The 22,579-nt window shown below is 40.4% G+C and overlaps 3 protein-coding genes across 5 annotated transcripts; all 3 read left to right on the top strand.

The window, feature by feature from the left end:
• Positions 1 to 10: 10 nt before the first annotated feature.
• On the top strand, positions 11 to 8,531 carry LOC125300911 (calcium-binding tyrosine phosphorylation-regulated protein-like). Of its 2 annotated transcripts, none has more exons than XM_048253083.1 (7): positions 11 to 97; positions 237 to 405; positions 531 to 584; positions 2,318 to 2,941; positions 3,059 to 3,781; positions 3,967 to 4,301; positions 8,463 to 8,531. In XM_048253083.1, the coding sequence occupies exons 2-6, from the start codon at positions 243 to 245 to the stop codon at positions 4,290 to 4,292; spliced, it is 1,890 nt and encodes a 629-aa protein (XP_048109040.1). In that variant the 5' UTR covers positions 11 to 97; positions 237 to 242; the 3' UTR covers positions 4,293 to 4,301; positions 8,463 to 8,531. The 2 variants fall into 2 exon arrangements, with proteins under 2 accessions (XP_048109040.1, XP_048109041.1); XM_048253084.1 differs by having other exon boundaries at positions 3,988 to 4,301.
• An 859-nt stretch (positions 8,532 to 9,390) lies between these two features.
• Positions 9,391 to 11,944, top strand: LOC125300981. 2 transcript variants are annotated; one of them, XM_048253202.1, is made up of 5 exons: positions 9,391 to 9,574; positions 9,810 to 9,971; positions 10,077 to 10,130; positions 10,218 to 11,030; positions 11,162 to 11,944. In XM_048253202.1, exons 2-5 carry the CDS (start codon positions 9,824 to 9,826, stop codon positions 11,866 to 11,868), a joined length of 1,722 nt encoding a protein of 573 aa, XP_048109159.1. In that variant the 5' UTR covers positions 9,391 to 9,574; positions 9,810 to 9,823; the 3' UTR covers positions 11,869 to 11,944. The 2 variants fall into 2 exon arrangements, with proteins under 2 accessions (XP_048109159.1, XP_048109160.1); XM_048253203.1 differs by having other exon boundaries at positions 9,412 to 9,491.
• A 372-nt stretch (positions 11,945 to 12,316) lies between these two features.
• Positions 12,317 to 22,292, top strand: LOC125300763 (serine-rich adhesin for platelets-like). Its single transcript, XM_048252894.1, has 16 exons — positions 12,317 to 12,480; positions 12,635 to 12,816; positions 12,918 to 12,971; positions 13,081 to 13,713; positions 13,969 to 14,201; positions 14,306 to 14,459; positions 14,743 to 14,898; positions 16,969 to 17,574; positions 17,683 to 17,811; positions 18,016 to 18,219; positions 18,472 to 18,921; positions 19,129 to 19,188; positions 19,352 to 20,203; positions 20,418 to 21,116; positions 21,254 to 21,607; positions 21,832 to 22,292. Exons 2-16 carry the CDS (start codon positions 12,651 to 12,653, stop codon positions 22,290 to 22,292), a joined length of 5,211 nt encoding a protein of 1,736 aa, XP_048108851.1. The 5' UTR covers positions 12,317 to 12,480; positions 12,635 to 12,650.
• The last annotated feature ends 287 nt before the right edge of the window (positions 22,293 to 22,579 follow it).

The raw sequence follows: 22,579 nt of genomic DNA on the forward strand, positions 1-22,579 counted from the left end.
CGACCAACAAAACATACCTTGTGGATGAAAATATTATTACGCTTGTAATCACATAACGCCTCCACCAGCTGGCGTCAATTCCCCGGAAAAGTTCTTCGTAAGTTTTCCAATACGTTCTCACCATTCTTATGACTGACACCTTATTATCTTCCTACACAGAATACATTCTTAAATTCTTGCAGATACAATAACCTATCCCTGACGTTTAGCCTACCTTCAAATGATTGTTTTGGCAGGGGGACATGGAGCAAGCCCTCGTCTATCAGTATCCAACAAAGATCAAGGTGCCGCCGGGACTTAAAACAATTATTGAAGGCCTCAGCCGAGCTGTTGTGCAGAGACAGCCGGAAAGTTTACCGCACTTTGCCACGCTTTACTTTGCTGAATTACTGCGTTTTAGAACAGGTGCGCCAAGTGTGTTAATGGTATTTGACTAAGCCAAACAACTTTAAATAACTGCCAGATAAATAGATAGGCCTAATCATTAGATAATATAAATGTCCCCTCTGATCTTGTTATTTGCTGCACAGCGCGTTCCAAAGAAGGGATTCAAGGGCTTGTGAAACAATTCCATGAAACCAGAGGTAAACATGTATTTTTGAACTTATCAGGCTATGTGAAATGGTTATAGCTTGATTGAATTTCTTCTGGAGTGGAAATTATACTTGTTAAGAATAATAAAGACATGAATTTTCTTTTTGTTTATTTACAAAACAGCAGGGCTCCAGAGTGCGACCAATTTGGTCGCAAATGCGATCAAAATTCTTAAGGGCGCGACTAAAATTTTTCCTGGGTCACACTGGTGCACCTAATGTCATAAGGTTGAGCGCCTAGACTTTCCATACTGCAAAGTTATCGAAATACCCTGAAATTAGAAACCTCACAATACCTAATTGTATTATATAGCCTACTTTTAAGAATGACAGTCGTGCGCTTCCCGTAGCCTATGTGTCTTTTCTCCTCACACGCACGCAGCTATGCAGCTGTTGTGATCCGAGCGAGTAGTGATGTTGATTTGCTGACTAGCACCTCTCAAGTTTGTGTTGCTAACCTACCTAGGCTGGAATTTTCATTTAGGCCTATTGTCAGAGTTTTCCGAAATAAGCTACACAACCTACAACCTATTGGCAAACTTTTACATCTTGAGAGAGTTCCTTCTAGGTAACTGTTAGCTCACGCATCATGTCATCATTAATGTAGTGATGATTTCAAGAAAATCATATATAATAACATTGCAAGATACTTATCTCTTTTATGATCCCATAAATATTTTCTTTGACTTGTTGACATAATGAATTGCATTCTTGGACGATGTGCGACTATTTTCCTCTAGCCTAAAACCATGAGAATGAAAGCTAATTACTTTGACGTTCTTTTTAAAGTGTCAGGCACTCAATTAGACCTACACACCACCACTATAATAACATTGAAGACAACTGTAATAGTTTCAAAATTAATATTGAAGTATTCAAATTACTAAATATTTTTAGCTTTTAGTAATTATGCAGATCATACAATACTATACATTATTAACAAAATATATAACATTAGTGGTTAGGAGCTGGGAAAATGAAAGTTGTGGGTTCAATTCCCGGCTTCCACCGCGTTTAGGAATTAACCCCAAGTTGCTCCGGGGACAATGTGATACTTGTAATATAGCTGTCATAAAGTCACTTTATGACTAAATGTAATGTAATATATAATATAATGTAATATAATATAATATGAATTCCAAAATATGAAAAAGAAACATTCATCCATGTGTGTGTGGAGGGTCGAGCAGAGACTAGGATCGGCACTAATGTGAATGATCACAGTATTCAATATTACTGATGTGTGGTGGACGCTCCAAATCAAATGAAAACTGTCATTCCTGGTCCATGCTCTGACAATAGCTCAGACATGGAATGTATATGAAGAGCAATAAAAAGGGGACCCTGAAATTGTGACGTTAAAGGTGCCGCGATGAAAAATTTGGGTGCACCTACATTTTTTTGCTGGTGCACCTATAAATAAAAAAGTTGCGCACCAGTGCAAGCAATGCAAAATGTCAGCCTGGATCCCTGAAACATCTCTTTACAAAAAATAATACTTATAGGACTACAATAAAATCAAGAACATGTAGAGCATGTAGAGGAATAACAAGTTACAGTATCTTCACTATTGTAATACAAGAGCCTTGAATATCTAGCCTGGGTGCCATTCCGAACTTAGAATTGAGTATGACTACGTCAGGCTATTGAATATCAGCAAAATATTTGTTTTGGAGTGAAATACCTAAAAAAAAAAACCCTGCTTTTTTGTTATTTTAAAACAGTGGATAGACTGCCTAACCGTGGACTGGGTACTATGAAAGATGTAAAAACCAAGAAACTAGCGGCGGTGGCAACAGCAGCTTTATTTACTGTTCATGCTCATCAGCTGAAATCACAGCAGATTTCAGGCACCATCCCTGCCAAACTGAAAAATGATGACAAAGAACAAAGTGTTAGCATCCAGGAGATACTCTCAGAGCCTCCAGCAGCTCCTGTGGAACACCAGAGTCTCTATTCACCTCCACGTATCAAACACAAGGCACCCATGCCTCCAAAGGACAGCAGGCTTAAAAAGGGCGTGGATCTCACTCAGGAAGTTTCTGCAGGAGCTGCTCCAGAGTCGTCTGAACAGGAAGCAGGAGTGGCCACAAAGCCTTTGGCCAGGAAGAAGAAAGATAAGTGTAAACTGGTCAAGCCTGAAGTGCCCACTGATGAGCCTGATCTGGATGTGTCCTTGGTCATAAACTTGGTAAACCCTCTTGAATCCCTGACACAAGAAGAGACGACTCATTTGACTCATTTGTCTGGACCACCTGTTTCGACAGGACCTGAAGCAAAAACCTCTCATTTGGTTTATCCCCCTGTTCCAGCAGAAGAAGAGGTTGTGGCTACCGTGCAGCAAACAGGTAAACTCGTACAATTATAAAATATACTTGAACATTAATCAGATTATGATTAATTAGCAATATTACTATATAATATGGTTCATTGATTTCATACTAAATATCATCTTTCTCCAACAGTGCCTTTATCTCAGCATAGACCAACTGATGGAAGTTTTGTCGAAGGTTCTGATTTTCTACTGGAATTAGAGAGTGAACTTGCAGCTGACCACAGTTCTGCAACAGTGCTGGCCAGTGATCCTCAGCAGCTCTCTCTCAGTCCTTCTGGTAGGATGGAGAACCAGGGTGATTACAAGCTTGTCAGGCCCACAGCTCCAGCTGAAGACCCTCAGTTGTGTGGTGTGACCAATATAGAGTGGACCCCACCTGAAATGGAGGAGGATGTAATATCTGAGCTTATTGACAAACAATTGAAAAGGCTTCTGAGTGCGAGACCAAAGAAAGTAAACAATGTTAAAGTGACGGCTTCCTCCATATCACAACAGAAACTGACCTTATCCAGTGCTCTAAACCAGGATTCTGAAGGAAAACCCCAAAATATTGATCCAAAGTTGACACAGATTGAGACGGGACCTAGACAGCTACCATGTTCCTCCCAGAAAGACTCAGAATGCAGTGCCATAGAGGAACCCCAGGTTCCATCCACACAGGTTGCCCAACAAATGCTATATTGGGCTTTCCCAGTGCCTTATGTTCTTCTGGCTGGAGGCTATTTGTCTCAGAATGCTGACCTTACCATTGCCCCTGGGACAACAGTGTCCCCCACCACTGAGGAACCACTTCAGCCACTGACTGTGGAATTGAAACCACCACTGTATGCCTTCTCCACCACTCCAGGCACAGGTAAAATCTTGTGTACTATAATAACTATAGAATTTTTATGGGTATATTTAGATATTTCTGTGTAGTATATTGATATTGTGTGTGTGTATAATTCTCAAATTATTTGGAAACTCTTACATTGAGAGAGGACTTAATGGAAACATAAACAAAAATACTTTTCCATCTCTCTGTCCATGTCTCTACAGTTCAGTTTACTCCATCCGCAGGAATACCCACCATGCTTTTCCCATTTATGAGGCCCCAAACATGTGGGTCATGGCCTGCAGCTCAGCCTCCTTCAGCAGAGACACCAGCTGGTCAGCCTAGGACAGCAGACCACCCACAGCCATGTCAGGCCTCTCAGAAAACTCCACAAGCCTCACCAGACCAGGGACCCATGGCAGCCAACCAGAAGTGTTCCACCTGTCCACAAATGCCCATCGTAACCCTGGCTCCTATACCCTGTGCCCTGAGCCCTGTGCCCACTGGGTGCCAACACCCTGCCCATGAATCATGCAGCAACTCCCTCTAGACACTGGAGGTGAATCATGCACTACTGTACTCCACTGTACTGTTCACTACTGTACTCCACCATTCTCTTAATAGTTAGGGAAAGTTAGACTTTTTTCCCGCCAATCTGCAAAAAAAATTCTTACCAATAGCTACCAATAGGTGTCTAGTAACACCTCCCAATTTATCCACGGCCAAATCCTCGAGGAAACACTTGGAGAGCCCATCAAGTTTGGGGTGCCCAGAGGGACTGGGCGAAAATAATGAAAACATTTTGTTGACCAATATTAGCTTTTGAGATGTCTAACTAGGGGTTTTTAGGGGTGCTGAATCTATCACAGCCATAAGTTTTGAGTAAAAATTACTCCAAGTCCATAAAAAATCCATAACAAGTGGTTTCATTGAACAATTACAAAACAAAACTTTCTTAATCTGTTTAAAATTTAAACAAACCTCATCCCTCAACTCCCCTGCACTTCCTCACTCCTGTTATCTTCTGGCTGGTTGATGTTCTGGCAAGAGTTACCATGACAGTTCCAACAAGCAGACATACACTTGACTCCTTGCTTTTTACAGCAGCACCTGAGAGTGTCACAGACGCCTGCACAGTTGCAGCTGACAAACTTCAGAAGGTAGTCTGGTGCAATGGGATCTGGTGTGACTGGTGCATAATCATGTTCTCCTTGTTTCTATCCACACTCAAGGACATCTAGTGATGGATTTTGTAGCAGTACCCAATCTCTGGTCTGGAGATATGCCCACAGAGAGTGCTACAGTGTATGCTGCACCTCCTGTAGTCGGAGGTAGTTTCTAAGGCTTGACACTAGTTATGTTGTCCTCATGAGTTTTACATGTTGCTCACTGTCCACCCTCAATGTTGGACACTCTTTTCTCTCTCTATGTTTCTCGCTCTCACACACACACACATTTATGCACATTGACTCTATCTCAAACACATTCACAACCACACACCTATGCACATTGACTCTCTCACAAACACATTCACAACCATACACCCACCCAAACACATATGCACACACTTACAAATAAAGTTCACACCTTCACTGATACTGTCTCTCTCTGTCTCTGTCTCTCTCTCTCACACACACACCATGTTGAGACAAAACTATCTGTGATTATAGTACCAGTGTGTTACCGCATAAAGTGTGTGTGTATGTGTGAGAGAGAGAGTCAGTCCACAAATGACACAAAATGTAAAACATGCAAAATGTCCTTTCTCACTTGTATAACAGACCATGACATTTGTCTAAACCACTGGACAAAACTATCTGTGATTATAGTACCAGTGTGCCTTAACCCTCTTGGCCATGGAATTCACCAGAGCTTCACAGGTTGCCACTGGAAAATGGAGCTGGTGTGTGACCTTGTCCATTTGAGGATGCCCCACAGATGCTCAATAGGGTTTAGGTCTGGAATAAGCTTGGCCAGTCCAACCTTTTACCCTCAGCTTCTTTGAGGCAGTGGTCGTCTTGGAGTGGATGGTGATCAACAAAATGTAAAACTCAATGAATGAGGATTAGACTGACACCCCACCACCATTCTTGACTGTTAATATTTTTGTAAATATTTTCAGACCACAGGACATTATATCTTTTCAGCAAACATGGGACAACACTGAAGACCAATTTGATGGCGTGTATGATCTGAGCACTGACAGGCTGACCCCACCCCTTCAACCTCTGCAGCAATGCTGGCTAGAATGTCTATTTTCCAAAGACAACATCTGGATAGTGAGCATGTGTCAGTGTACAGGCCTGTTCTGAGTGGAACCTGTCCTGTTAAACCGCTGTATGGTGTGCTGCAGCTCAGCTTCAGTGTTGGCAATCTTCTTATATTAGCCATCTTTATGTACCCAGAGAGTTCTTTGCCATGAGGTGCCATGTTCAGTGACCAGTAAATAACACCAAATTTAACACAACAAACTGAGAACCATTAATCACATGACTAGGGAAAATGGCTAATTGGGCCCAATTTGGACATTTTCACTTTCACTTGAGGGTGTACTCACAAGCGGTTTAGACATTAATGGCTGCTTGTTGTGTTATTTTGAGGGTACAGTAAATTTACACTGTTTACACTTACACAAGCTGTACACTGACTACTTTACATTCTAGCAAAGCGTCATCTCTTCCATGAAAAATATAATAACATATTTACAAAAAAATTCAGTTAATCCTCAAACATTTTGTTGATCACAGTCCACTGTCCGCATTGGACTCTCTCTCTCTCACACACACACACACTTTGCGTGTAACACACTGGTACTATAATCACAGATAGTTTTGTCTCAACATGGTGTGTGTGAGAAAGGACATTTGGCATGTGTGTGTATTTGTGCGTGTGTGTGTGTGTGAGAGAGAGAGAGACAGAGAGAGACAGTATCAGTGAAGGTGTGAACTTTATTTGTAAGTGTGTGCATATGTGTATGTGTTTATGTGTTTGTGTGGGTGTGGGTAGGTGGGTGGTTGTGAATGTGTTTGTGAGAGAGTCAATGTGCATAGATGTGTGGGTGTGTGGTTGTGAATGTGTTTGTGAGAGAGTCAATGTGCATAAATGTGTGTGTGTGTGAGAGAGAGAGATAGATAGAGAGAGAAAAGAGTGTCCAACGTTGAGGGTGGACAGTGAGCAAGATGTAAAACTCATGAGGACAACATAACTAGTGTCAAGCCTTAGAAACTACCTCCGACTACAGGAGGTGCAGCATAGCACTCTCTGCGGGCATATCTCCAGACCAGAGATTGGCTACTGCTACAAAATCCATCACTAGATGTCCTTGAGCGTGGATAGAAACAAGGAGAACATGATTATGCACCAGTCACACCAGATCCCATTGCACCAGACTACCTTCTGAAGTTTGTCAGCTGCAACTGTGCAGGCGTCTGTGACACTCTCAGGTGCTGCTGTAAAAAGCAAGGAGTCAAGTGTATTTTGCTTGTTGGGACTGTCATGGTAACTCTTGCCAGAACATCAACCAGCCAGAAGATAACAGGAGTGAGGAAGTGCAGGGGAGTTGAGGGATGAGGTTTGTTAAATTTTAAACTGATTAAGAAAGTTTTGTTTTGTAATTGTTCAATAAAACCACTTGTTATGGATTTGTATGGACTTGGAGTCATTTTTACTCAAAACTAATGGCTGGGATAGATTCAGCACCCCTAAAACCCCCTAGTTAGACACCTCAAAATAATATTGGTCAACAAAATGTTTTCATTATTTTCTCCCAGTCTCTCTGGGCACCCCAAACTTAATGGGCTCTCCAGGTGTTTCCCCGAGGATTTGGCCGTGGATAAATTGGGAGGTGTTACTAGACACCTATAGAAACACATAGTAAAAAAAGCTATTGGTAAGAAATGTTTTTGCAGATTGGCGGAAAAAAAAGCCTAACTTTCCCTAACTATAAAGGGAAACTTGGCTGGATTTCCCCCTCTGCTGGAGAAATTGTGCATTATGCTATTTCAAACTGTGGAAAAAGCTAACGATAAAGCACATGGATTTGTTTACAAGCTAGCAAAACGGTTAGCATAAGTTCGGCAGAGAATGTGGATGTTAAGGTAAGAAACACGATTTAAAACGAGTTTCTTGTTTCTCACTTCTCTTTCTGGAACGGTAGTCTCAATGTTGCAATGTTGATTTTCCGCCTGGGAAAAGTCAACATTTTCACCGGAACAGGTCATTTAACCATCCAAATGATTTCTAAACGGGTTTAATACGTTGAAATAGTTGCCAAGGTCCCCTTTAACTTCACCAGCCAGTAGTTCCAGTTTAGTCTCCCATGCAAACCCCTCCCTCTGACCATGTAGTAGGCTACTACAGAACTCCCTCAGCAGGAGGGATGCTAGGACAAAACAGTGATAGGAGCTATAGAAGTACTTGTGCTAATAACATGCAATTCTATTCTATTCTATTAAATTATATGATTATACCAAGTATGTATTGCAACATTTCATGGCTGACATTTTTGGACATGTTTGTTAAACATAATACAATATTTGTTTGTTCAGGACAGTACTAAATTACCAGCTGATCAGATCGTTGCCTAAGTCAACATGCATTCATATTTAATGGCTTTGATCAATATATGATTATCAGAGCTGAAGTTAATGTGCTTGTGTGTGTTGTTTCTGGAATTATTACGATCATTTTGTAACCTCTATGTTCAATGGCTCTTTTGCAGGATCCGTCTGGTTTTCCCACTTCCTCAATCAGGCTTCCATAATTAAATACACTTCATTGACAACAAAGATAAAGAGTTAGTGCATATATTCCTCACTGATGATCTCTCTCTCCTTTTTAGTGTGATAGAAATTAATATCTATACTTACTCAGTGCTGGGAAGTACATAGCCTACTTATCACTCAATTTCTATATAACTATCACTTGTAAGTGCTCTATAAATTGGATATTAATTTCATGTTAAATGTGACAAAGTCTTACTGAAGTGTTTAGTCTAAGTGAATCGGTAGCTTTACATAAAAAAAAAACATAATATGAAATGCTGATTTATCAGAATTTTGTTTAAATATTTAGTTCAGATAAAGTAGTGATTAATCTAGAGAAGATTATTTTTGTTGTTGCACAGGACTGCACAATGTTGTCTTTAATTGTGGGTTCAGCAACCAATTAAATTCAACAAGGTGATTTTCACATGAATATCTTTCAATTGGCCTTGGTTTATATCTGGACATGTCATTTTAAAGAAGCATCAGGAACTAGCCTACTGTAGAAAAAAAGTAGACTAAGGCTGGGATGCATTAACATGATTTAACTTTTAAACTGGAATAAATCAATGTGTATCTAGTAATTCTGTTGCAGCAAACGTTAAACCTAGTGTTAGATAAGTGGGCTCATATTTTCTTTTATGCTACACGAATCAATTAGACGTCCCTTGTCCATGGTGCTGAAATATCAAGCGCAGTGGAGGGGCTTTTTCTTCCTTTCTCTTATTTTACGCGACTAATAATTACTCAGTCATTTTGGTTGGTTTATATTTGTGTATAAGGGTAAGGTATGTGCTATCATTCAGATACAATTGCAGAGACGAGTTGTATTTATGAAACCGCACCAGCACCAGTCACTGATCTCGTGCACGACAAAACTGTTGAAATCCGTTGTGATGGTGATCATTCTGGGTTTCGACTTCACGGAATAGCCTTGGCTAGCATTACTTGTAATTTTTCCCACAATGGCTTCGGTAGACTAGGATGTGAGTTTCAGTTGTAAATGTAAATGTAATTCACAGTATGGTTCAGTATCTGTTATCTGCTGAATTACCTTAGATAATATACGGTAAGTAACCTAACGCCTTAGACTAACTACTAAGGCTTAGCCCTAGCCCTATTCATTTTCGCGATTAGCTAATTTATCACCATCTTGTCGCTGGTAGATTAAGCCCTACGTTATCATTCGGAAACAGTCATGATTATATTTGTCCAGTTTGGTATTTCCAGCCGTTTGTCAAGTACATTGACCCTCCATAAGGTATAGCTAACTAATGAAAGAATGAATTTACAAACTTTTTTAGAGCCAAAGGGACCCATGAGAATGGCAGAATCTCAGATTTATGTCCCTGATGGACTTGTCACAATGCTGGAGGGCTTGGCGAGATCTGTGTTAAAGAAGAGGCCTGAAGACATCCCATTGTTTGCCCTGTATTACTTTGCCAAACTGAAAGAATTCCGGAAGGGTAAGTTGTAGGAAACTACAAAGTAAGAATGTAATATGTCATATAACATTGGGATTTATTCATAATAGTCTATTGTTTTAACAAACCATCTATTTTATTTTCAAGGACACCCTCATTTCCACATTAAGAAGCTCGTCAAAGAATTCCATAATGGTGCAGGTACGTTTGCTCAACTTCAACTGTGCAGCCAGATCTATTTACTCTATGTAAACATGACAAGTTCCGTTTCTATTTATTAATTTTCAGCTGGAACTCTATTTGTGGTTGGCCTCGAAGAGGAATTGCAAAGGATGGGATATCTTAAGCCGGCATCAGTAAAATCTGACCATACAGCAGAATCTGTAAGGATTCCTTGTCATGTAAAGATCACAATAATTCCTGATGAACTTTTGTCTCAGGAAAATGTAAGTCAAGACAAATGTGACAGAGGTGCTTTTCCATATGCCACTACACAGCCAGTGTACCAGGAATCTTTGTCCACTGCAGTGTCTTGTACTGAATCAGTACCTAATACAAATTATGTACCGCTGCTGTCATTAAGTACACACACCAAGCTGTCAACCTGTGTTGATAACAGTGATGTGACTACAGCAGTGGGTGGACCGCTGGCAGGAGGAGACAGTCTGACGATTCAGAAAACAGCGGAGAGAGTTCTAAGTGAGGCTTCCACTGCTTCTGTTTACCAAATGTCCAAGGAGGAAACAATTGTAAAAACAACACCTTGTTATCCATGTAATGTGCCAAGAGCCGAAGTAACAAAGACAAGGCTTGCACAGCCCAAAGCAACCACAGCCACAGAGGTGTCTGTCTGTTCAGTACGATGCCAGACTTCGGTGGTTCCCCAGAATAAACAGCAACCCACCACTGGGATTGCTGGCGGTCAGGGTACACAGGACTCACCATCTTATGAAGCATCACAGGTGATTCATGACACCTCATTAACAGCCAGACAAGAAAACCCTGTTGTGAGTCTACTGCCGGAGACTGCCCAGACTGAGTGTGCGGTTCAGCCCAGTAATACAAGAGAGCAACTTTCATCAAGCATGTGGGGCGGTGGGGGTAATCCAATCTTTTCATTACAATTCTCTTGCAAAATGAATACTGACCTGTTGTACAAATTATGATTCATTTTCACGTAATGCAATTTAAAGAACAAATGTTGTTCTTTTTGTGTGTAAATGTGTGTATAGGTGCTTGCAATCATCCAGCTCATCCTTTGACTCAGTATCCCTGTAGCCCTTGGAATTCTTGGAACCCCAGCTTCTGTGACAGATGTGTTTACCCTTCATATAACCAGCCATTGTATTATCCATACTACCTCTACCATCCTGCATATGGCCAGATATTGTACTATTCCCCATACTACCCCTACCATCGTGAACAGGCCTGTTGCAGCTATAGCTCATACAGGTGTGATAGCAGTGCTCAGAAACCCGATCAAAGGAATTTCTACGCTCTCAGGGGGTTCTCCCCACCCATGCCATTTTACCAGCCCTTCCCAATGCCCTCAAACCACTGTACATGCAGGCACCACCTCCCAGGAGTCCGAATGCCTGTGCCCTCTTGTTTGTCAATGAAACCCCATCAAACCACACAGATGGAAGCCACACATTTCAAACAGACATCAACCAGGATGTCACCAACTAGGCAAGTTCAACCTGTGAATGGTCATCCAAGCATGCATCCACCACATAGATACATACCACCATTTGCTCTCATGGGACGGCATCCTCTTGCAGCCACGCCTCAGCACTTCCAGAGCCCTGCTTACCCTGCTGTGCCCTTGCCTGGGGAAGAGATGGATAATGCTGATCAGAATGCAGCAAGACAGAGTCCATACACTGCCCCGCTCCACAGGGGTGACTCCCACTGTCATATTGATTCAAACAATAACTGATGTTATTTTTATGTCCTAAAATGGGAAAATGCATGACAGAAGACACATACATTTTTGCATGATAAAAACAACTTTAACACACATTTTGAACATTTGTCATTTTTAAAAACTGCATTGGATTTGTCTTCAGGGAAATCCCGCTTAAATCTTCTCCTTTTTTATTTTTTTTATTAAACTTAAATATTTGAAACAGTTAAAATTATTTCACAAAAAGTGGAACAAGCTGGATAGTCTATACAACTACAAGGTTTGTGAGGGTGTAGCCTATATTTTGATGGTTTGAGCGTAATAAATTAAACAAAGAATAAAGAACAACTCCATTAAATATGAAAACGCATGTTCAGTGGAATTGACGTAGACTGGTCAACGCTAGCAGAATGTAGCAGGGCGATGGAATGGAATGTTCTCTACAAACACACGTCACTTTTGTTATTACTCGAATTAGCAGTGGGCAAGTAGGCAACAGTTGCTGTTGAAGTGGGAGCATTTGTAATGGGCCCAATTTGCCAGCAACTGATGTCGGCCGACATGTTGCTTTGAGGGGTGGAGACAACTTTGAGCTCCGGTGGTGACCGCTGCAATCACCAGGGAGGCGCAAGCCACCTTTCAGAGGTAAGCCAAGCAGTTCGACAAGTCATTAGCATGTAATTCAAATCTAGCGCTTAACCTAAGGCTAGGCTAGGCCTACTTTAACCTACCATATGATATCTACTTAACAAGCTAAAGTTATTTTTACTTCAATTTCTGATACAAACCTTCACATCAGCTCGCACTCCATCAAGATGCCGGTGGGAAAGTCCAAGCCATGTCGCCGGCGCAGTGTTATTGTTCCCTACGGACTCAAAACTTGGCTGGAATGTCTCGCCATGGCTGTAGCGAAGGAATGTCCCAAATGCATGAGGCGTTTCATTGCAAAGTACTGTCAAGAGCTCTTGGAGTACAGAAATGGTGAATGACCACCACCATGAATTTTTTTATCAATGAAAAAAATGAAATATCTTAGCCACAGTTTGTCTATAATTAGATTTTTAAAAATCTATTTTTTATAGAAAACCCCATGATGGACATCAGGGATCTTGTCTTAACATACCAGAGTTTAAGAGGTGCTCCTTTTCTATTTATGGTTAATATAGAAGCTAGGCATGTTTACATGTTACATGTTAATAGTTGGTGTTTGTTAATCAATTGTATTACTTCTTTTGAAATTCATAGAGAACAGAAGATCTTTAAAAAAGCATTATCGTGTGGATGGACAATATTCCCAATTTAAATGTTTTAGCTGGTGCACAACACTTTCTTCCTGTGATGCCCATAACGTCCAAGCAGAGATCCAAAGAACTGAACGGACAGATGATATGGGGCAGTCTGTGGCCATGGAGACATCTACCGCATCAAAAGATTTGATCAGTTGTCATTCCGAAGATGTCTCTAAAGCTATTGGGCTGTATATGAGTCAGCCTGGCAAAGAGAATGAACAAGGGCCTTCTGCTACCACCTCTGAAGCAATCCCTGATGTTGTGGTCCACAATAAGGCACTCGCGTTGGTACCCACACCAAATCTGAGCCGAGCTCCATCAGGGGACCTTCAGGATGGCAATGTGGTTGAGAAGGAATTAGGTTGCCAAGCTACAGACAGACTAACTTACCAACAAAGCACTGATATATCTAGAAGTCCCTCAGAAGAACTCTTGAGTGAATATGAACAGTTTTCAGAGGGTGGATTTGGGATTGCTACACAAAAGATTTCCAATGTGTCATTGCAAGAAATAACCAGTAGTGAAGAAAGAGTGTCAGATGAGAGTTATGGATCTCCAAAATTATCTCCCATGTCATCCAGTGAATCAGGTAAATAATAGCGAACAGGAAATACAGTTTTTGTGCATATAACAGATATATATATTTTACATATATCATCATATTACTTATGATTTACCTGATATAAAGGGTACAGAGAATTTTGTGATTGGAAACTGAGAACCAAGAATGTGTAGGAGAATTTGATAGTTTTTCAATACAATTCAATTCAAAATATTGGTCAGGTTGATTATGTACCATGCAAGGTGTCTTCAATGCAGGGTTCTCATTGTGACTTCTTTTTAGCTGTCCGAGTGGCATCACCTCTACAGACAGTTGAGTTCCATCATCTGAGAGACAACAAACATGAGATTGATGTGAGAGCATCTGCTGAACAACTTGATTTGACTTCAAGCTGCATGCTGTACAGATCCTCATATGACTCACTGTCAGAGGAGGAGGAATCGGCTGAATCGGCTACGATTTTAGAAAGGTCTCACAGCCAAGCAGTACTGAGGACGATCAGCCTGGAAGAGAGAGTGCGTAAGAAAACATCCAGTGTTTCAGGTAATTAACAGGTTCTTTACCATAATGATAGTTAATGATAATCTAAAGTCATCTTTTCCGCTTTGGTCTCATTTAGCTGAACAGACAAGAAGAAAGATCAAAAGAGGAAACTTATTTTTCAGGAGTAACAGATGAAACTCTACTGGATGATGGTGAAGAGGATGCTGATTTAGTTGTCCTCTATGAAGCGCCCTCAGATGAATGTGTAGTTTCATCTGAGAATTCAGAAAGTAAGGACAGTAAGGAAGAAATTGTCTTGATCAGACATAATTATTATTAGTAATTAGAATGATAGTATACAATTGTAATTAAGATGTAAATCCAATGGCTTATTGAGCCCTAGAAGCAGCTGAAATAACACAAGCAATTAACAACACTGTAGAATATGGAATCTATGTTATACTGAGCAGTAACATTTCAAATAAAAGAGTCATCTCCAAATATATCTTCATACAGCCATGTGTTTGCAGGCATGCTGACTGGATCGCTATTTATGTGCTTTTTTTGTGTCAGTTTCAGCGGATGTGTGTGGAGACCTGTCGCCAACTCAGGAAGGCGCCTCAGTTTCTGTTCATTCCAGTTTCATGGTCACAAAAGGCAGTGTTGTAATGGGAACTACACCTTCAGTGCGATGTCTCACATTGTCTCCTGTGTCATCAGATGTTAAGAGTAAGTTCACATGTTCAAGTTAATCTGGTTGTCTTTCATGTTACAGCAGGGGTGTCAAACTCATATTAGGGCAGTGGTAGTGTAGTGGTTAAGGAGCTGGACTAGTGTGCAGTAGCCGGAAACTTGTTGGTTCGATTCCCGGCTTCAACCATTGTGCCCTTGAGCAAGGCACTTAACCCCAAGTTGCTCCGGGGAAAAATGTAATATCATATTAGGCAGTGGGCCGGATATGTTGGAATGAGACCTCGTGGGGGCCATCATGGTCATTATCATTTTTCTGCATGGGTATCAGAGTGTTGTTTGATGATATACTCCTTTATTATACCCACTTATGAGCAAACAAGTACTGTACAGCTGTCATTTTTTCAGCCTCTTCCTTTCTAAGGATGGTTTTTGCTTTAATCAATTTATCATATCATAGAGATGTTGCTTATTACACAGTGTTGAAGACAATTATGTTTTGACACCCCTGTGTTACAGTATACATACTGTATGTTGAACTAAGGAATTGGATACATTAAGAGAATTGCGTCAACACTTAATTTTAAGAAATAAGTGTTAGACATTACCATAGAACTATATGTGTATAGTAGTGCCCAATAAGGTCTGTGTCGTTTATTAGACCTGTATTCATCCATTTCCATTCTCATTGAATAGGTCATATATTCCTGGAAAATCCTTAATAACAAACTAATTGGTCTCAACAAACATACTTATATATATATATAAAAAGGATCAAAATACATAGTTTATAGACTCCAAATACACTGTCTGAATATGTTACTTGTAGTGATATAATAGTTGTAGAATAGGTATTCCTACTGACAGAGATTACCCAATGCAATGGCACAGCAGGCAGCTAGTGGCCACTGAGAAGCAGGGCAGTATATAGCATAGTATCACTGATCCAATTACTTTCCTTATAATCATACTGAAATGGTGAAAATAGTTTGAAATATTTACTAAAAACAAATTTCCATAAGACAGGCCAATGCCACAAATTTCATACTCTGATATCTCTGTCTTGTGAGACAACAGGATGGACTTGTTTTTTTTTTTACAACTACTCCATTACTGTATTTAACACATTTGGACAGTTAAGGCTATAAAGCAAAGATTCTAGAGTGGAGCTCTGTTCTAGAATCTTTGCTATAAAGTTTCTAATTTGGTTGATACTATATATCAGTAACCTGAGGTTAAGACCAACTAGTTGCTTATTAAAGATTTACAGTACCAAGGGTAAATTAATTGTTGAATAACCTAATAAATGTGTAATACTTGATGATTAGTGCATTATTGACCTCAAATACATCCACACATTAGTTAGTTTAATGGATAATACATGCTCCCTAAAATGTTACCAGAATTGTAACCCTTAAACAAAAAAAAAGTGTTCACCTACACTGAGTTTGTTTTTTGATGAGCCTCTCTCTTTGTTCCATGTTTTCCCCTTCTTATTTCTAATTGTTCTTACCAGTACCATAGCATTTTACCATAATGTGAATGTATGCTTGAACATGTCAGATAGTGCATGCATGTGTGCTATGGTAATGGATGCATACTACCACCTCTTCAGTATAATTAAAATCCCCTCTTGCTTCTTTTTAAAAAAATGAAGGGCTTGAAGAGTCTGTTCTTGTAAGGAAGCCTATGGGTAAAACATTCTGCATATTGGTAAAGCTAATGTTTTAGAAGAGTTAGAGGAGCCAGTGTTTTAGAAAGAGTGGAAGTAGGGAATTGGTTGTGTTTACCTATGATGGGGCAGCTGTGGCCTACTGGTTAGTGCTTCGGACTTGTAACCGGAGGGTTGCCGGTTTGAACCCCGACCAGTAGGCACGGCTGAAGTGCCCTTGAGCAAGGCACCTAACCCCTCACTGCTCCCCGAGCGCCGCTGTTGTTCACAGCTCACTGCGCCGGGATTAGTGTGTGCTTCACCTCACTGTGTGCTGAGTGTGTTTCACTAATTCACGGATTGGGATAAATGCAGAGACCAAATTTCCCTCACGGGATCAAAAGAGTATATATACTTATACTACTTATACTGATGATTTGCATTGGATGTTCCCTCAGAAGAAGTTTGTGCGAGTGGAAATAACTTATCCAGTTTCCCACCTTCAGCAGTTATGGAACTACCTGATGTCTTTGGAGATGTCAACATTCCAAGGGAAGAGGACATGACAAGTCAACATGTTGCCACTGAGATAAAGAGACACATCCCTTTGAGACCTTCTTCAGAGAGCATTAATTTTGCCTCAAGTTGGGACCAGGCCAGACTACATTCTAGTTCTAAGCCAAGAGTGAAAGACCTTTCAAGATTATCATCTCTAACAAGACAATCAAACAGAACTACATTAAATGAGAAAGAGGGTTCAGCAAGTGGTTTCACTGAAGACCATCTGAGCACAATGGCACATACAGAGTCTTCTATCACAGTACTCTTTGAGAATTCAGACGAAGATGTTGATGATGAAAGTGAATCCTTAGCTGTTGCTGAAAGTTTAGCAGAGTATCATTCCATTCCGGAGGTGGTGATTGTCCACAAAGCTCCATCATTTGAGGAACTGCCTGAGACAGATGAGGAGGACCTTCATAGATCAGAGTCCTCTGTGGGGAGGCCTGATTCTCTCAGTGGTGCACAGGGATCCCAATCTAGTGTAACGTCTCCCACAATGTCAGGTAAAGTGCTATATGACATATTAAAATATATTATTATACAGGTTACATACAGTGAAAATTGCATCCTCTACACAAAGATCAGATAGTTTTTAATACCCTTCTTTTCAGTGGGTGCTGAAAATACAGATGGGACACCATATGTGGTGATCATTCACAAAGCTCCTTCTGAGAAAGACCTTCCTGATACTCCGTTTACACCAGGAGTAGAAAATATGGTTGGATCTGGATCAGCTTTAGGTGAAGTGTCAAACACATCTTTCAACCTCTAGTGTCTTGGATAATCTGTGGCCAGAAAGTGACATTGAATGGGTAGTACTTATGTATGAATGCTGCCTTCAGCAGGGCAGCCAATCAAGAACAAATGAGCAAATACTGATTTAAGAGATGTTTCTAAGCTCCCCGAATCACACTGTTTACGAATGATTTGCTTCATTTTGTCAGCAGAAGATGTCGCTAGATTACCATTGGTTCATGATAAACTACCACCAAAGGCGCCACATCAGTCAGAGGAGAAATCATCTGAAGCAGAAACGGCTGCAAATCCACCAGCAAAGACATTGTATGATGAGGTTGTTGGAGATACATTGAAAACATCAGAGAGCCTTAGATCTCCTAGATTAGGACCAACGTCATCTTGCATATTAGGTAAGGCATGATCCATCTACTAATGACAATACAACCAGTGCACTGACCTCAAATGATATGTGTTCCACTATACTTTATAAATCTTATTTGTAGTAAACATTTCAAACAGTTGCATGCTTTTATATGCCCTCTGTAAATGAGTATTTACCTTTTAAATGTTGAGAGTTGTAGTTCAGTCAAGTGTACTTCCAGTTGATGCTGGTGTCACCATTAATATTCCATGTTTAGCTGATATTTACTCCTTTATTTCAGAAGCTGCTAAAGACTCAGACACTACTACCCATGTGGTAATCATTCATAAAGCTTCCTCTGGCGAGGGTTTTCCTGAAGTTAGTATTACATCTAATGTTGAGAGTGTTGGGCCACAGTCCTCTCTGAAGTGGGTGCCATCAGCAAATGAAAGTGTGCCCTCTTCTGGAACACAGAGTTTAAATGAAAGAGATAAAAGTGTCTCATCAGTGACAACCAAATCCCCAAGATTGACTCTGCAGCGTTCAAAGGGAGATGTTTCTAGAACAACATCATCAGATCACCTCAGTGTTTCAGCCTCTGGCTTGAATGAAGATATCTATGAAGTTCAATTGAGTGTTGACACTGAAAAGGACTCTGTTGGACAAAGTGTAAAGGACTCTGTTGGAACAGCCAATTCAGCGGAGAGACTCAGAGACTCATCTTGCATATCTGGTGCACTCGAAATATCAGGTAAAAATACATTTATTTAAAATATGTTTAATAAACTCAATCCATCTGGAATTTCTATATACTGTAACTGTAAAAGTTTATTTGTTTACATGTCCCCTTAAAATTTCATCGTTCAGAGTATTTTTCCAGTTTCAAACAGTTGTGTTATATTTTCATCTAATGATGATGACATTGCATTTGAAAATGGATCCTCCACCCTACATTCAGATCATTACCACTCACTCACCAAGTCAGACACTAGTACAGAGTGTTGTGCTACACTAAATGGTAAATACATTTATGAGAAAATGCAGTTATTTGAAATACATATAGCAAGAGATGTGGCAGATTTTCACAGAGATTAAAATATAGAAATTCTCAATATGCATGAATTGCTTTTCATTTCCACTTCCTGTAACTCCCACTGTGTCGTATACCTATTTTGTTACAGAGAGATTTAATGAAATGCCAGTTGATGATACACTTGAAATGAGAACAGCATCCTTACAACAAAGCTCCGAAGGAATTCAGTTCTCTTCCATATCAAAAGATGCTGAAGAGGCTGACTATTCACCTAATGTGGTAAACATCTCTAGAGAGAAACTTCCTGAATCTGGTGTAACATTGGGACTGTTGGAGAAAGTGCCGTTTGCGGCCTCCAAAAAAACAGAGGATGATACTTTGGATGTTCACAATTCAAGAATTGACACGGTTTTTGTAGGCCCATCTGAAGCAGCAGAGCAAAGAGTTGCTTATGTAAGGACACCTAGTGAAGATGAAATCAGTACAGACATTTCAGTAGTTATCGGATCAGACTCAAAACTATCTCCTCGCCATTTAAGTGGAGATGTCTCTGAGAGAGTTTCCTCCGAGCACCTTCAGGTGTCAACCTCTGACCTGAGGTCAACTCCCATTGTTCCAGCAGAACATGTTTCTGAACTGCTGTTAAGTTGTGAGGACATGTCGTCAGAGAAAACATCAGACATGTTAAGGAGACCCAGTCAAGATGAAATATGTGCTGAAGTTTCAGTAGTAAGAATCAGATCTCCACGATTGTCTCCTCGCCATTCAAGTGGAGATGTCTCTGAGAGAGGTTCCGCTGAGCAGCTTCAGGTGTCAACCTCTGGCCTGTGGTCAACTCCTGGTATGTCAGCGGAAGACATTTCTGAACCAACTTTGAGTATTCAGGAAGTGATTTTAGACAACACATCAGGTGTAGTTAAATGTTCAAGCCACATTAAACTGGATAGGGAACCATCTGAATTGACAACAACGAAAGAATCTTCAACTGTTACATCAAGTGGTAGGTGTATTTTTGAGATATTGAAGTAAGTTTGAAAGATTGAAGTTTTCTACATTTTACCCAGAATAATCTCTTGCATGGCAGACATGGAGGTTGAATCCACTGAAAGTTTTAGGCAAAGCTTGCCAAAATATTGCATGTCTCAGTATACAGTTGGTATGTTAACATTTTTGGCTATTTAGTGTTCTATTAAATAAAACCTTTTTTGTTTCAGAAAAGTCAGTTGAAACTTCATTTGATGGTACAACTGAAGCTAAAATGGCGTCATCACAATCAAGTTCAGAAAGAATTCAGTCCAATTGCATTTTGGAGGCTGTTGAAGTGGCAGAAATTATTCCTCATGTGGTAATTCATAAGGCACCTTCTGGGGCAGAACTTACTGAAACTGGTAGTTCATGCTCATTAGGTCATGGAAGCCTTTCAGCCACCGATAGTTTAGATGTTCAGAAGTCAGTAAGTGGCACTTCTGTTGTAGCACCACCTGAATCAACAGAGGAAAGAGTTGCTTATATAAGGACACCCAGTCAAGATGAAATCAGTGGTGAAGTTTCAGTAGTTATAGTCAGATCCCAAAGAGTGTCTCCTCGCCATTCAATTGGAGATATCTCTAAGAGAGCTTCCTCCGAGCAGCTTCAGGTGCCAAACTCTGGCCTGGCATCCACTCCCACAGTGTTAGTAGAAGACACTACTGAACTGCTGATAAGTCATGAGGACGTGTCTTCAGAGAAAACATTAGACATAGCTCAATGTTCAAGTGACAGTATATTAGAGAGGGAGGAGGCATGCGAGATGGCAACAACCAGAGCATCACCACCACCACCTACACCAAGTGGCCAGCACATCGCTGAGATGTTGAAGTCAGACGAGAGACTCAAATCTCCAGTGTTATCCCCCAGATCATCAGGGGCATCTGGTAAGAATTTAACCTGATAATAAATACAGTAATATACGATATACTCAAATATTGCAAGTTTTAGTTGTGAAGGCATTTCTTTTTGCCTTTCTACCTGTTTAAATACATGCTGTTTGATATAACTACTTCTGTTTCAGAGAAATCAAATGAAATTTCAGTTTATGGTACGCTTGAAGTGACGTTGACATCTTCACAGCCAAGCTTAGAATGTATTCACCCCCTTTCCATGTTGAAAAGTGCCGACGATTCAGAAATGAGTCCTCATATGTTGATCATTCAGAAGGAACCCTCAATAGTGGAAAATCCTGAATCTGATATGACAACAGGGATGTTGGAGGTAATACCACCTGCAGCTTCCAAAAGTTCACTGGATGATTTAAAACATTTAGCCTATGACACTTTGGATGTTGAGAAGTTAGGAACTGTTGACCTAGAGAGGAAACCCTCGGAACTGAGAACAAAGGAAGCATCTTCAACTGTTACAGAAAATGGTAGGTGTATTTTTGAGATACTGAAGTAAGGTTGAAAGATTTAAGTTTTTTCTACATTTTACCCAGAATAATCTCTTGCATGATAGATATGGAGTTTGAATCCACTGACAATTTTAGGCAAAGCTTGCCAAAATCTTGCATGTCTCAGTATACTGTTGGTATGTGAACCACTTTACTTTTTTGGCTATTTAGTCTCCTATTAAATAATAACTTTTTTGTTTCAGAAAACTCAGCTGAAACTTCATTTGATGGTACAACTGAAGCTAAAGTGGCATCGTTACAATCAAGTTCAGAAAGAACTCAGTCCAATTGCATCTTGGAGGCTGTTGAAGTGGCAGAAATTATTCCTCATGTGGTAATTCATAAGGCACCTTCTGGGGCAGAACTTACTGAAACTGGTAGTTCATGCTCATTAGGTCATGGAAGCCTTTCAGCCACCGATAGTTTAGATGTTCAGAAGTCAGTAAGTGGCACTTCTGTTGTAGCACCACCTGAATCAACAGAGGAAAGAGTTGCTTATATAAGGACACCCAGTCAAGATGAAATCAGTGGTGAAGTTTCAGTAGTTATAGTCAGATCCCAAAGAGTGTCTCCTCGCCATTCAAGTGGAGATATCTCTAGAGAGCTTCCTCCGAGCAGCTTCAGGTGCCAAACTCTGGCCTGGCATCCACTCCCACAGTGTTAGTAGAAGACACTACTGAACTGCTGATAAGTCATGAAGACGTGTCTTCAGAGAAAACATCAGACATAGCTCAATGTTCAAGTGACAGTATATTAGAGAGGGAGGAGGCATGCGAGATGGCAACAACCAGAGCATCACCACCACCACCTACACCAAGTGGCCAGCACATCGCTGAGATGTTGAAGTCAGACGAGAGACTCAAATCTCCAGTGTTATCCCCCAGATCATCAGGGGCATCTGGTAAGAATTTAACCTGATAATAAATACAGTAATATACGATATACTCAAAT

Source organism: Alosa alosa, chromosome 9 (genome assembly GCF_017589495.1).
Source record: "Alosa alosa isolate M-15738 ecotype Scorff River chromosome 9, AALO_Geno_1.1, whole genome shotgun sequence".
NCBI classification, from domain to species: domain Eukaryota; kingdom Metazoa; phylum Chordata; class Actinopteri; order Clupeiformes; family Clupeidae; genus Alosa; species Alosa alosa.

Coding starts and splice junctions, on each gene's coding strand:
- LOC125300763 (XM_048252894.1), top strand. CDS start 12,651: ATGCCGGTGGGAAAGTCCAAGCCATGTCGCCGGCGCAGTGTTATTGTT. Junction 12,972..13,080: donor AACATACCAGAGTTTAAGAG/GTGCTCCTTTTC, acceptor TGAAATTCATAG/AGAACAGAAGATCTTTAAAA. Junction 14,460..14,742: donor TTCATCTGAGAATTCAGAAA/GTAAGGACAGTA, acceptor TTTTTGTGTCAG/TTTCAGCGGATGTGTGTGGA.
- LOC125300981 (XM_048253202.1), top strand. CDS start 9,824: ATGAGAATGGCAGAATCTCAGATTTATGTCCCTGATGGACTTGTCACA. Junction 9,972..10,076: donor ACTGAAAGAATTCCGGAAGG/GTAAGTTGTAGG, acceptor TTTATTTTCAAG/GACACCCTCATTTCCACATT. Junction 10,131..10,217: donor AGAATTCCATAATGGTGCAG/GTACGTTTGCTC, acceptor ATTAATTTTCAG/CTGGAACTCTATTTGTGGTT.
- LOC125300911 (XM_048253083.1), top strand. CDS start 243: ATGGAGCAAGCCCTCGTCTATCAGTATCCAACAAAGATCAAGGTGCCG. Junction 2,942..3,058: donor GGCTACCGTGCAGCAAACAG/GTAAACTCGTAC, acceptor TTTCTCCAACAG/TGCCTTTATCTCAGCATAGA. Junction 3,782..3,966: donor CTCCACCACTCCAGGCACAG/GTAAAATCTTGT, acceptor ATGTCTCTACAG/TTCAGTTTACTCCATCCGCA.